Source organism: Rutilus rutilus, assembly GCF_951802725.1.
Source record: "Rutilus rutilus genome assembly, chromosome: 18".
NCBI classification, from domain to species: Eukaryota; Metazoa; Chordata; class Actinopteri; order Cypriniformes; family Leuciscidae; genus Rutilus; species Rutilus rutilus.
The window spans coordinates 8,137,047-8,150,940 of record NC_140231.1 but is presented as its reverse complement, the minus strand read 5'-3'; the positions used below and the strand labels follow the sequence as shown (position 1 = coordinate 8,150,940).

Sequence of the window (13,894 nt, the reverse complement as noted above, 5' to 3'; positions counted from 1 at the left end):
GTTGGTTGTTCCTCATACACGCTTACGATCTATGGGTGACAGGGCCTTTTCTTCATATGCTCCTGTCCTTTGGAATTCTCTGCCTCTTGATCTTAGGGAAGCCCAGAGCTACGATATTTTTAAAGGTAGACTTAAGACTTATTTTTTTAAATTAGCATTTGATTGTTGATGTTACTTTTATTGCTTGAGCTTTGTATTGCTTAGTTTGTGTACAGCGCTTTGAGAAGTTGCTTTTAAAGGCGCTTTATAAAATAAAGTTTATTATTATTATTACAACGCCTAGTTTTACTATGCAGATCCTCATCTGCATATCATTTGCATATGATTATTCATCCACGTGATAACGTTTATTAACGGTACAAGACACATTACATTAATAAAAATCAAGTAGTTGCCTATATCTTGCCTTGTTTTTGAATACATAAATCAAATAGTGTAAAAAACATTTTACAGAGAAAGTTTTTCTTAATCTTTTCCACTGGCCGAATTGTATTTTTATTTGATTTATATTTTTAATGGAAACAGATAGGCCTTGGGCATTATTTGCACAAAAATATTTTCTCAGACAATCTGGTATTATCATGATAAGCAATTATCTCTGTGGTTAAACATTAAAACACAGCACGCCACAGGAAAAGTGTTCAAAAACATCGCATCCACAACAAATATTTCTATTGATTGAATATAATTTTTTTTTGTAACTTCTCAGTAATGATTTCATGTTTAAGTGTTAAACTCCATTAATTTGAATGCCATATTTAATCTAAATGTTTATATCGGAAGTAAAACATAGTTTAAATCATTATTTTATTTATTTAAACTGTTATTTGCGTCAGTTTCACTAAACGGCCCAACGCGCTCGTTGGCGCGGACATTTAAGAAGGGATGGATATTTGCTTCAAGTGATTGAAATTATATTTTGTATTATCTTTCTGTACATGTCTTTAGATTTTCTGTCTAAAAGTGACCAAAAAGACATTTAACTCCAGCTCACCATCGGTGTCGCCAAACTGCTCCATCTCCATAACGTTTGTGTGCATGGGTCAGAGTTTGCGTGCAGGCCGTCAAGTTTGTTTTTATAAATCACAACTTATGCGTCGGAAGTGGCGTACGCCTCTTTCAGGGCCTGTTTTATGCGTACGCAACGGTTATAAATGAGGCCCCAGGTCTGCCCCAAAAACTTTTCCAATTGTCTATGAACCCTATATTATTTTGCAGACACCACTTAGACAGCCAGCCATTGAGTGAGCACAGTCTACTAAGTATCTCATCACTCCGGCGAACAGGAAGGGGGCCAGAGCAAATTACAGTGCCTGACATCGTACTTGCGAGTTCACACACCTCTTTAATGTTAATTTTAGTGATCTCCGACTAACGAAGTCAAACATAATTAGTGCCGACGTGAATAATAATCTTAGAGAATTTACAATGAGCATTAGCTAGCACTTTTAAATTGGCTTTGATGTCAGGTGCTCTGGCTCCCGTCAAACATGTGACTATGGTGGCTGGTGTCTCTATTTTCACATTACGTGTAATAGAATTGCCAATCACTGGGGCACTTTCAACAGGATTCTCAATGAGTGCATCACTGAGTTTGATGTTCTAACCGATTTAGATTAGAGCTAGCGATGTCAGATCAATGTGACAGACAATATTAGATAATATCAAATATATTATAATGATTAAATTATAGTAAGCAATGTAAAGGGCAGGAAAGATAGAAAATAGAATTCAAAAACAAAGCTATACGGAGCTGCAAATGCAATTCACTCAGGCTGACAGGAAACGGCTGAGCAACAGTGAAAACCTAGTTATGAGCTCTGTGTGAGCTCTTACTTCCAATTACCGTCATCATGAGGTTGTTTTGTTTGTCTGCCTGTTTGGATTGCCTTCAAAGTGGATTATTAAAGACTTTTCAAACTTGATCATCATCTTCTTGTTCTTCCTTCAACCTTGTGTGACAGAGGGATTATCTCTCTTTTTCTTTTGTTGTTTGATTAACATTATTAAAACAGAAGGTATGAGGCAGCAACGTCAGTGCAACTTTTAAGGCCCAGAAAGGTAGTAAAGAAATCGTTAAAATAGTCCATGTGACTACAGTGGTTCAAACGTAATGTTATGAAGCGACAAGAACACTTTTTGTGCGCAAAAAAACGAACAAAAATAACATAAAATATTCAACAATCTCTCCTCTTGCACGTCATTCTCCTACGCTGTTGACGTAGTAAACAGTGCAGCGCTTCCAGGTTCTATGTCAGAACGCCGGCTCATTAGTGGCTAGCTCCTGCGTCAACATCACACGCATGTGTTGTGGTGCTCAATAATGATCCGGCGTTCTGACGTAGAACCCGGAAGCACTGCACTGTTTACTATGTCAACAGCGTAGGAGAATGATGTGGAAGAGAAGAGATTGAAGAGATTTCCATTTAGGAACTAATCATAAACATTTGTTATGTATTAATTTAGATCATTGATTATTTTGGGTATCCCATACTTTCAAACATTTGTTCATTAAGGGACCCGGTATCATTCAGTCATGTGCTCACCGACACAAACTCGTCAGTTCTGAATTTTAGACAGAGGATGCAGGGTGAACTATTTACCTTTAAGTCAGGCTGCTTGATCATAACAAAAAGTGTTATGTCATTTTTTTATAGTCACAAAACATCAACTTGCTAAGTCAGTAAATAGTCATAAATTGGAAGGTCCCAGATAATGTGCTCCATTCTCCATTCATTGGGCCTTCGGTATGATCTATCCTGAACACAGATTTGTGGTAATACCAGACTCCACACTAATCTACTAGAAATACTGATTTCAGAATAATATAGATTAAATCAAATCTAACATTTGATTTCACAGGTAAAAATGTATCATGCCAATTACAGAAGTAAACAATTAGAAGCCAGAATTATACATATAGCTGTACGTAGTTAATCTGGTTTATACCTTTCTTTCTTTCATTCTTTTTGGCTAGTAAAAGTTCTGAATGGCCGGTAACTACTAAATTTAGTAGCCAAATTAGCCGGTGAGTGAAAAAGTTAACTTCAAACCCTGAACACAATGCAGCGCTTCAAGGTTCTACTCCAGAATGCCGGCTCATTAGAGATCTTCTCTAGAGATTAGTGAGTTTTATTGTTTTATTGCAGGGGGTTTGATCTCAGCTTTATATCATTATGAGTCAGGAATCTCACGTGATAGACTGCCGTGAACACGCTTAGGACCGTTTGCCGAGGCTGTGGATTACAGGTAATAATGTAAAAAGCCACCTACAGGTAAAAAGACACCTACATCTTGGATGGCCTGAGGGTGAGTTACAGTAATAGCAAATTGTCATTTTTAAGGTCATGGGTGAACTATCCTTTTAAGCAGCGCCCTATCTCACTCCAAGCTCGAGTGACGTTACTACTACAGTGCAGTAGGTGGCCGTAATGTTCCAAAAGAGCGATCCACCAATAAACAAGAAGAAGAAGAAAAAGTAAACGCAGGATGTCTGAAAAGGGTATGTACTATGTCTTTCTTTTTTTTTCTATCACTTTATACAAATTTAAGTCTGTACATTACTTAATTTTTCTGTTTGACATTATAGCAAACCTAGTCCTCACGAAACGATCTTCAGATCTACTACATTACGAGAACATACGTAACTCATATGAACACATGTAACGTTACTTCAGTATAGTACTTACATTAAAACCCATTTTAAACGCGTATAGAAACAGTTTAAACGATGAAGAGAGTTATATCACAATTATATCACCTTTAAAGCAAGACGCTCGTTATCTTAACACTAGCCAAGGCCTAAAAGTCACATGCAAAACCAATTAATGCTTGTGGTATGAGTCATATTAACCACACGCCTCTCTAGCCCTTTAACGTTAACTTACATGAGGTTTTAAGAGAAGCTCTGAATGTGTCTACAAACATAGCTAAATAAAGTCTGTTTGAAATCGTCCAGTCAAGGACAGAGAAACATTTGCTTGATAGATTGAATTAAACAAGCTCCAAAAATGTATAAAACAGATTCTAAAGATTAATGCTGTCAAAGAAGAAAAGTTTAGGCTTTGAATTAGTATTGGTGTGAATGTGACAAGTCAAACTTGTTGGTTTTATAGTTCAACTTCATTGCATTGCAGATTCGATTTAATCGTGTCTCTTTACTTCAAATCTGTCTGAAAGTGATACTGTGGTCTGTCAGTATTGGCTGCAGTGGTGTGCTATTTGTGTCTGGCTTATGTCTGAAGTCCAGCAAGGTCATTTCTTTGGCCAAGGCTACAGTCACGTAAAGGCGCTGACTTCCCACAGTTCCCTCTGGTAGCTCCTTTACACTAAGTGTATTATCCCACCTGGATGGAGAACAAAAGCAGTGCAGTTAATATGGTTGTGTTTTTCAGGGATTTCTAGCTGCCTTTCTCCTCGACCTTGTTTTGTATTAGTCAGTTTCTGCCCAGAATAGAAAATGAAAGTAGCCTTTATGTTTATTGAAAGTTGCTTTCTGTGCTCTTCTGTGTATGACACAAGATGTTAGAAACAAGGATGTACATGCAGTGACTTGAATATTTTTTCATTTCAATTTTAAAATACATTTTGATATTTTTATTGGGGCATATAGTAAAAAAAAAAAAAAAAAAAAATGTCAGGATGATCCAACTGATCATAATATGAAGAAAAAGTCTCATAAAATGAAATACTATTCTTGAAAGGAAAACCTTACTACGTAGTTTTAAATAATCTTTTACTGCTATTTCTTAGAAAAGTGAATTGTGGTGTATTTCATGTCTTTAAGACATTAGAAAAATACCTATTTGTTAAACAGTCTCAATGTGGGGGCCACTATGATGAAAGAGCTTTTTCTGGGATATTAAACGTGGTTGGCAAGCAGATTTAAATATGCTGAATGCACATTACTGTTTTCTGACAGACACTGAAACCTTTGATGTCATGGAATTGGCAGAGCATGTGAAGAAACAAAGGTGGTGGAACAAAATGTTTGGCAAAAATCAATCTGGACCAGCTGCTGAGAAATACTCTGTTGCAACACAGTTGGCCATTGGAGGAGTGACTGGCTGGTAAGTCATTATATGGACTGTGATGTGCATTAAAGCACTGAGTACAGTATAAACAAACCACGGACTCCTGTGTGTCTTTCAGGTGTGCAGGGTACTTGTTTCAGAAAGTTGGGAAGCTTGCAGCATCAGCTGTAGGTGGTGGCTTCTTTTTGCTCCAGGTAAATCGTAAAAAAAAAGATTCAACCAAGTGCTTTTCATAATTGTTGTTTTGACTGTTTAAGCACCGTATAACTGTATAATCTTCAAATGTACTTTCAGATTGCTCATCACACAGGCTACATTAAAGTAGACTGGAAAAGAGTTGAGCATGATGTGAATATGGCCAAGAAGCAACTGAAGCTAAATTCAGACAAGCCCCCTAAAGAAATGAGAACAAAATTTAACGAGGTAAGAAAATACTACATTTTAGTATGTGGGGGGGGATACAATTTTATCAGCCTAAAGATAAAGAAAATCTTTTCTTTCTCTCAGTTGCCACAACTGCAGCAATGAGAATTTGGCAGTAATGTGCTTAATTGGCATGACAACATTAGCAAAATCCACATAAAATTAGTCAGCATTTTCTGAGTGGAGAAGAGTGTCTTAATCTGGTATTTGCAGTCTAGTCATAGCCAATACAGCTTGTGCGTAACAATTCGCCTTTTGTAAGACAAGCTTTTTGCCAAATATATTAAAGGAGCATTTCACCCATGGGAACATTGATCTTCATTGAAAGTGGGTCATATATGTAGTCGAAATGTAAAATAAATTTTGAATTTGGTGCCTTCTTGACCGAGGAAAGAAAGAAAGTAACTTCAGGACGCATTTGTATGAAAGACAACAACTCCCACAATGCACCACATTGCACAGCTGCGCAAGCCACTCCCACTAATCCAGAACAGCATATGAATTACTCATCCGTCCATAAGGCTAGCTACCTACAACCGGAGCTTGAAATTCATTTCACACAAAATGTCTACCGTTAGTTATTTGGCGAACTCATTAATGAATTACTCCTCATTTGTATTTCTTTCGAAATGGTGAATTATTGCATGGTAACGTTACCGGGATGTTCAGTCAGATGCGGTGCGACCGTGCGAAACTAGGATGGTTCACAACACAAACGTCCGTGTCCTCGTCTGATTCAGAGATTTCGTCTAGGAGAAATTCTTTGCCGCAGACGGACTCTATCTCTGTGTTCGTAGCGGTTCGTAGTTGCATAGTGAGATCACCGGCGCCACCAGTCCGCCCTAACTCGAGCCAGTCTGGGCTTCTCGTCCGCGACAGGCAGGTCTTCCGCCTCGGCTGCTCTTCGCTATAATGTGGCTTGTAAAGGTAGCCACAAACACCCGATTCGAGCAGCAGACTTCCGAAATCCTCTTCTTCTACATCATATTGAGTAACGTTACCCTCCGCTATTGTCATATCTTCACAGCTGGCTCCACAGTGCCTGTTAGCTTAGCTTCCAAACAAGATGGAGGATATTGCTTTCAGTTTCAGAAAGTGAAGTCCCACCCACTGATCTGTAATAGGTCTGTAGCGTGAGCGGGTCCCGCCCCCTGGAATAATGAGGAGCTAGTGTTTGTAGTCTCTACACTTTTCAATGAAATGTGACTTCCTGCTTATTATGACGCAAAATGATGATTTTTACGTCATAATAAGCAGGAAGTAAAACACTTAAATCCTTATTTCTCCCATCTCAGGGAAAAATGAACGAAAAATCCACGTTTATTATAATATATGACTGGGTTTCTAACAATACAAAGCTTAATGCAAATGGGTGAAGTGTCCCTTTAAACAACAGTAAAAACTGAGCGCCCAAATAACTACAATAACCTTTGTAACTTGTAAGTAGATAAGTGTAAGTGTTGATGGACATAAGTTCTTTCCGTTGTTATCTGCAAAATATGCAAGTGATCGTGCCGGCGATCGCAGCGGCTTGTGATAACTGCATGATTTTAATACTCCAAAAGATTACAAAAAGTCCCAAGTTTTAGGTCGACACAGACAGCAGAGAGTAGACTGGACACATGACTGTTACATACATGTGACATGCTTAATGTTTTTAAATGCAATAAGGGGATGTACTCGTGCACAGAAAGCCAGCTCTCGGACAATTCAGTTCTCTTCTGCAGCTTATATGGCCAAATAGACACAGAATTAAGTCAAAATGCCCGTCTTGGTGAGTATTCACGTAACACGGTTGGTTATGTCTTAAGTAGAGTAAACAGTTGAGAAGGAAAGCATGCTTGTAACAATATATTGGTTCTGTGCAGCTCTTAAAGTGATAGCAGCCTAGACAAAGAGAAAATCACTCAATGCTCTTGACTAAATAACTTTTGTAGATTTAATAAGAATCTGTAGATATTTAATTCATACAGTGAAGACTAAGCAGTGTTTTATTTGTACATTTAATCAATTTCTGGGGCCCGTTCTTCGTACGTTGCTTAAAACATCCGAGATCAAATGAGACATCCAAGATGATATCATTGTGCTAATCATGATCTGGCTAACTCGGTTCTTCGAACACACTTGCTGGATATGATTAGTATAGCTGGATTGAGTCATCTGAGATAATTGCGCGTTCATGCGCTGGTTAAAAGGGGATATGTATCGATAGTAGAAACATTGATCAGCAACGCTGCTATTGGCTGCTCAGCGTGGGCGTGGCCAAAGAGTGCGCACAGTTTTTCTCCTTAGCAGAGCAAGAACTAATAGTCAAAGTTTATTCGGAATTTTAATGTTTAATTAAAACGCCAGGGAACACCTCAAAGTCTGCAAAAGCCAGGAGAGAGGGCTGGCAAAAAGTAGCAGACAATTTAAATCCGTTAGAAGTGGCCATGTTAGATGTTTTTATCACTTATTAGCCTATATTTTTGTATTCTAATAATTGCATAATTACTTTGTTCATTGTAATGTCAGAGTCACCACACAAGACCATGGGAACAAATAAAAGTGAAGTACAAAAATATTCTACATAATGGTAATTTTTTGTTATATAGTCTCTTTTATAAAAGGCACTGTTAAATAAATGGTTGTCTGATTATAAAAGCAACCAAGAAAAAGGCTGAGAAAAGAAAAGAAAAGATCTTACTCTCCTACACTGTAAAATAATTTTTGCTGCATTAAATTAAGGCCGTATAGTCATTTCAACTGTTAAATCTTGAGTGATGAATTGCTTTGACTTGTGAAAGTGAAAACTGATAAACTTATGTTAATGTAAAAATATTAACACTTGTATCTGTTCCCAAGAAAGTGGTGGCTGAAATATGTGCAGTAAGTGGACATTTTCTAACTTTCCAAAATAAATAAAGTATAAGACTTTGTAATGTCCATTATTTGTTTCCATTGCACTGGACAGTGAATAAACCCTCTCAGATAACTGTCATATGGAGGAACTAGCCTACCTGCAAGTGCATAAATAACTTTACTTAATTTATACTTGTATGCTTTATGGCTGCAATATAAGTTGCAGGATTCCACATCTACAGAAAGGCCTACAGAAGAGTCTGCACAGACAGAGGAGACATAGGCCTACAGGTGGCCAGTGTATAGCCAACTTTTCCTTTTTATTTGTTGCATGAGGCATGTGTCTAATATCTCTTGTTGCAGGCACTTGACCACTGGCTTTTCTTTACAAAGAACAACTGAAATAAAACTCAAGGAACTAAGCATATTTGTATTTTATTAAACATTTAATGAAAAGTGTGGTTTTTTTTGGCAATGTTGTGTAATATGGCAAATGCAACAATGTCACAGGCCCTGTCAGGTGTGCAACCCTCAAGAGTTTTCAGACACTGACATCTTCCCTTTAGTTAGCCAAAGTTAATTTCATTGTGTGCCCTTGTCCTGGCTAGAGCTGCATTGTAACTGGTTTGGGTCAGGGAATGGGGTCATAAAACACCTGTCTGCAGACAGGAACATGTAATCACCTATGAAAAAATGCAGTTCTGTTAGGATCAGCATAAGTGTATGTAATACAGTGAGCTTGATATTTAATTGTGGAACTTTCCTACCACTTTCAAATAATGTGCATAAATGTGAATCTCTGAAAATGCTTAAGTCATGCACAGATCCTGGACATTTTGCTTTCACATTTGTGATATGGAAGATTTTAGTCAACTGCCTTTTTTTTAATTTGATATAATATTACTAATCTGGAATATTAAGAATCACAATAGTAACTGGGCTGCACATTTACATTGTGAACCCTCTTTCTGTTCACATAATCCCCTTCATTGAGGCCTTGATGGCAGTCTATAGCCTATAGTCTACCAATCACGTTAGTGAAGCCTGAGTGACATATACTGTAATCGGCATGGTCATGATTGCATGATCTTCATAAAAAATTATGATAGCCAAAAAAAAAAAAAAAATGCTTAAAAAAAAAATGCTTTACAACAATGGGTCTTAAGTGGCTTGGAAATGCCCAAAAAAAAAAAAACCTAAAACTGTTTTTTAAACCTAAAAGCGCCAGGTAAATTCCGAATGACACGACAGACAGCACTTTCCATCAAGTTCTCCGCATCTCCAATAGTGTAAAGGAAAGAGCCACTCGCAAATAATCTTAGGGCAATGCAAACAGTTTGTGCTGTAGCCTAGTTAAAGCCCGACTCCGACAAGTCGAAAATAAATGTGCGTTTCCAACAAATTAATAATGTAAACGACAATCTCACGAGTCACGAGAAAAAAATATATATCTCAGAAAGTGCACTATCGCGCTGCGCTGGACTTCCCGTATCAGCTCCGCTTATAAAGCCGCAGTCTAATCCTGATAACATGAAATAAGCCTGCTCCCGAGCAGGTTTAAGATTGCGCACCTGTTGCTATGACAGCAAGTCCAGGATGAGCGTCGAAGAACCAAACAATCCAAGATCATGCCAAATCCCCAACAATCAAATCCAGCTAACTGAGTTAGCGACGTACGAAGAACGGGCCCCTGTTGTTAAACAAACCTAATGTAGGCCTACCTGAAACCCTAAACCCCCTGGTTCACTGTGACGGTTTTATGTAATGCTACAGTAAAACACTGCTGTTCACTTTATGTTGTAGGGATGCTTTCTTCTCACAAAAAGAATGTGAAACATGTAGGCTATGTTGGTTATATCATTTTCAGTTTTTAAATATATTTAAATATTATTTATTTATTTTACACACTTAAAGCATTATCATATCACATATTGCATTATTTAACGAGTTATGGCATATTGCATTTTTATTTAATATCGTGCAGCCCTACTTCCAGGTAGATTGTTACCATCTCCAGTTGATTTAAACTACATAATTATTTCCCAGATAGTGGCAATGAGTCTTCCAACATTTAAACTATTATCTCATAGCCATTTTTGATTTGTGCAGCTAAACAATCTTTTGTCACACATCATTACTGTATTCTCGGGTCTTTCCCATAGTGATGGATGACTTTAGGAATTTGGCCCTTGTCACTTCATATTTAGAGCCCAGTTAAACAGGAAGTCATGACTTATCACTTGAGTGTTGCTGATCACTGAGGTGAACTTAAAAACATACCACATGAATAGGAATATACTTCAGTTAGATTTCTACTCATTAGAATTTGTAGGGATGCCAATCATTTTGGCACATATTTTAGAGATTTTCTTTTAATTTATTCAGCATTTAAAATGTATATTCAATTAAAGGTTATGTTTTTGTGAATATTCTAAAAAATGAAAGACTATAGCAAAAACAAATTTTCAGTCAGTTTTGCTCATTTTTACCAAGGGTGTCAATATTTGTGTAGCCCACTGTATTCAATTTTACTGGAAACCTACAAACCGGCAGCTTTAAGGTTTGCTGTTTTTTATTTTTTATTTTTTTATTCAGCTAAGAAGTCACGCCATGACGTATCGATCTCCTTTTAGTCACACGTCTTCATGCAATACGAATTCGCAGGTCAGAGTTTACCAAACTTGAGCTTGTGTTTTCTGTGTCCCATGTTCACATGCATAAAAAGAATGGAAGTCAATGGAACAAAAAGTGTAATGTGTGATCATCCCTTAATGCTTTTTGTCATTGATTTACAGCCCTTGAGTTGAATTACGTCCAATTTTCTCTTTCCATATAGGTGCAGGTATTTGTCAAGAAGAACATTGTTCTCACAGGGGGCTTTGCTGGAGGATTTCTGCTTGGCCTGGCTTCATAGGAGCTCTCTCATTGATATCTTATACTCTGAGGATGTCTTCTAACTATGTATACAGCAAATTACAGCTTCTGTCTGATATCGCAGCTTGTATTTAACTCAGCACTTATTAGTTCTCTATTTAATAGTGTTCATAAGAAACATTTAAGCTGGCTAGAATGTATGGTTTCAGTTTTTGAATGTACACTGTTTTTTTAGTTTGTACTTAACACCTGTTAAATTTATTTATTTGAACATTTTGCTATTAGTTTGGAACAATCAATTTATGAAAAGTGACTTAAATGTCAGTTTATGCAAATAGCTGCAACATTTGAAATTGCCCCAGTTAAAAATCCATATCTAAACTTGCAGAAATATGGTTACTGAGCTAAGTGCATTTAACTGTACAAACTTGAGCTATTTTTGTAATAAATCGGGACATTACCAAGGGTCTATAAAAGTTGCAATTTTAACTGATAATGGCAGAAACGTTAAAATGTAAATTGACAATCAGGTTTTAAACAATGCTGGTTTGCCTTTTTTTTTCTCTTCTTTGTATTGCTGTTATTTATGAAATCCATCTCTATTTTGCCAAATTACAGCTAATGCTTACCACATCGTGATATGATATTCCAGTTTCTTTTTGATTTTGTGGTCTGAGTTTCATGTGACTAATTATAGAAATCCCTGCTGTATTTTCAAACTTGAGGAAATCTTAACTTGACCAACTGGTGTTCAGTGTCACTTAAATAAAATATGAAATGAACTATAAACATATATAAAAAAGAAATTTACTCTGATGGACTCTAGATGTTAAATTAATAAACAATATTCCCACTAAACTGTACTACTAGGTTGAATAAATAGTGACAGCCAAAGGCAGCTCACTGATTAAATGAAAGTTTAAATTTGTAATACATTAGAGACAGGAGAAGAATGACTGTTAGATCCACAAAGTTACATAGTCTGATAATTATGTATTTCACATGTCCTTGAAAGTCTACATTGATCTCTTGCAGCAAATATACACACGTGCTTAATATCCTTCTATTGAATTAATGTCTTTGTGTCTTTTGATTTGTGTTCCTTGGCAAATCCAGAGCAGCAGACAGAGTTTTCATGGACTTCGCAACACTTCCTCATGTCTCGAATCACATCCTCACAACGCCTTTCAATGTATTTGTTGGCTGTTAAAAATACAAGTCACAAAATAGTTAACTTAAATGCTTCAAATCAACAGCATGCGATATGCATGCATAGCAAGGTTAACTAACATTGCTACCTTGTAAACATTTCTGTATGGCACAAGCCTGTTTTTGACAAGGATCTTTCTGTGACATCTTATTTTAGGATATGAACAACCAAGCTCCAGTTTTGAGGAATAATTCCAGTTAAATCCGTCAAACACTAGTAAACACATACACAATGACGTCACCGACGTACCGCTGACTTTGCAACTGTATTTCTTCCGGTTGGAAAACAAGAGCCTATCAAAGCCCTGAGTCTATCGAACTTTTTTTCTAACGAGCCAACTGCGTTTTAGATTATGGGTGGCACTTCCGGTTTGGGGAAATACCACTCAAAAAGGATCAAATTAATTTCAAATCATAAGGTTGCGCTACAAATAATCATTATCCGTCAGTTTGACTGAATGAGCTGTAAAATTTCCTTCACGTCCATGTTCTCATCTTCAGACGTCAGGAGAATAATGCTTTTTTATTATTATTATTGCAGAGATTGAGAACATACAAAAGAATAAAGCATACATCCAAAGCAATAATAAAGGAGACAACAGCAAAAATAAAATAAAAATAAATAAATAAATCCAAAAGAGAGAGCTATCCATTGGGCTACATCACATACAAATGTTCACATGAAGAGGTCAAAGGCAAGCAAATCCTAACAGTCCTTATAGCTTTCTTATTAGTAGCCTACTGAAATCACATTGAAATAATTTTCCATTTCTTTTAAGAAGACCGGTTTACAGTTTGAAAATTTGTATTTGTGAATGTAAAATTTGCTTAGGAATTTTTTTTAAATTAATAACAAAACAGATATGTTCGTTTGTAGGGTCTGAATCAAAATACCCAAATATAATGTTTCTCATTTGTATTGAAAAGCCTGCCAAAATCTCAAACTTGACAAATACACCAATATCATTCCAAAGCTTCTAAGAGTGTAGTGACATGACCAAAATAAGTGAACCACTATTTAATCAGAATTTAAACAAAAAGAGCATGTTAGCTCAATGTCAGCTTTATCTTTGTATACATTTCTTAACAGGATAGTGAGCTTAAAGGTCATTTCTTTCTTTCACTAATTTCAATTTCTGCTGTGATTTTTTTCCAATTAAGGTTAACAAACAAATTATTCCAAAAGGAAATTACAGCTGGAACAGAAATCAAATTCTTAAGAAATAAAGATCTTATTTGATCGTTTTTAGCTTTCGACTCAGAAAAACAGATTTGACCAACAGGAGTATCACAAGGTTTAGGAAAGGATGCAGTACTGAGGAGTATTTACAGTTTTTAACAAGCATACATAAACCAGAAGGAATGGAAAAAATATTTTGGGGTTATTGGTATTTGGTATTTGGAAAGAAATTCTGAGTATCTGAACAAAAGACCTTGCTGCTCCAATTAAACAACTGCTCCACCAAAAATTAACCATTACTGAACCAATTATCATAAAACAGAGATTTATTCTT

General features: G+C 36.5%; 1 protein-coding gene across 2 annotated transcripts; it reads left to right on the top strand.

Moving 5' to 3' along the window:
- The first annotated feature begins 3,349 nt into the window (after positions 1-3,349).
- Positions 3,350-11,810, top strand: fundc2 (fun14 domain containing 2). 2 transcript variants are annotated; one of them, XM_084387108.1, is made up of 5 exons: positions 3,350-3,502; positions 4,922-5,069; positions 5,152-5,227; positions 5,328-5,456; positions 11,134-11,810. In XM_084387108.1, exons 1-5 carry the CDS (start codon positions 3,490-3,492, stop codon positions 11,209-11,211), a joined length of 444 nt encoding a protein of 147 aa, XP_084243234.1. In that variant the 5' UTR covers positions 3,350-3,489; the 3' UTR covers positions 11,212-11,810. The 2 variants fall into 2 exon arrangements, with proteins under 2 accessions (XP_084243234.1, XP_084243233.1); XM_084387107.1 differs by having other exon boundaries at positions 3,389-3,502; positions 10,893-11,810.
- Positions 11,811-13,894: the final 2,084 nt, after the last annotated feature.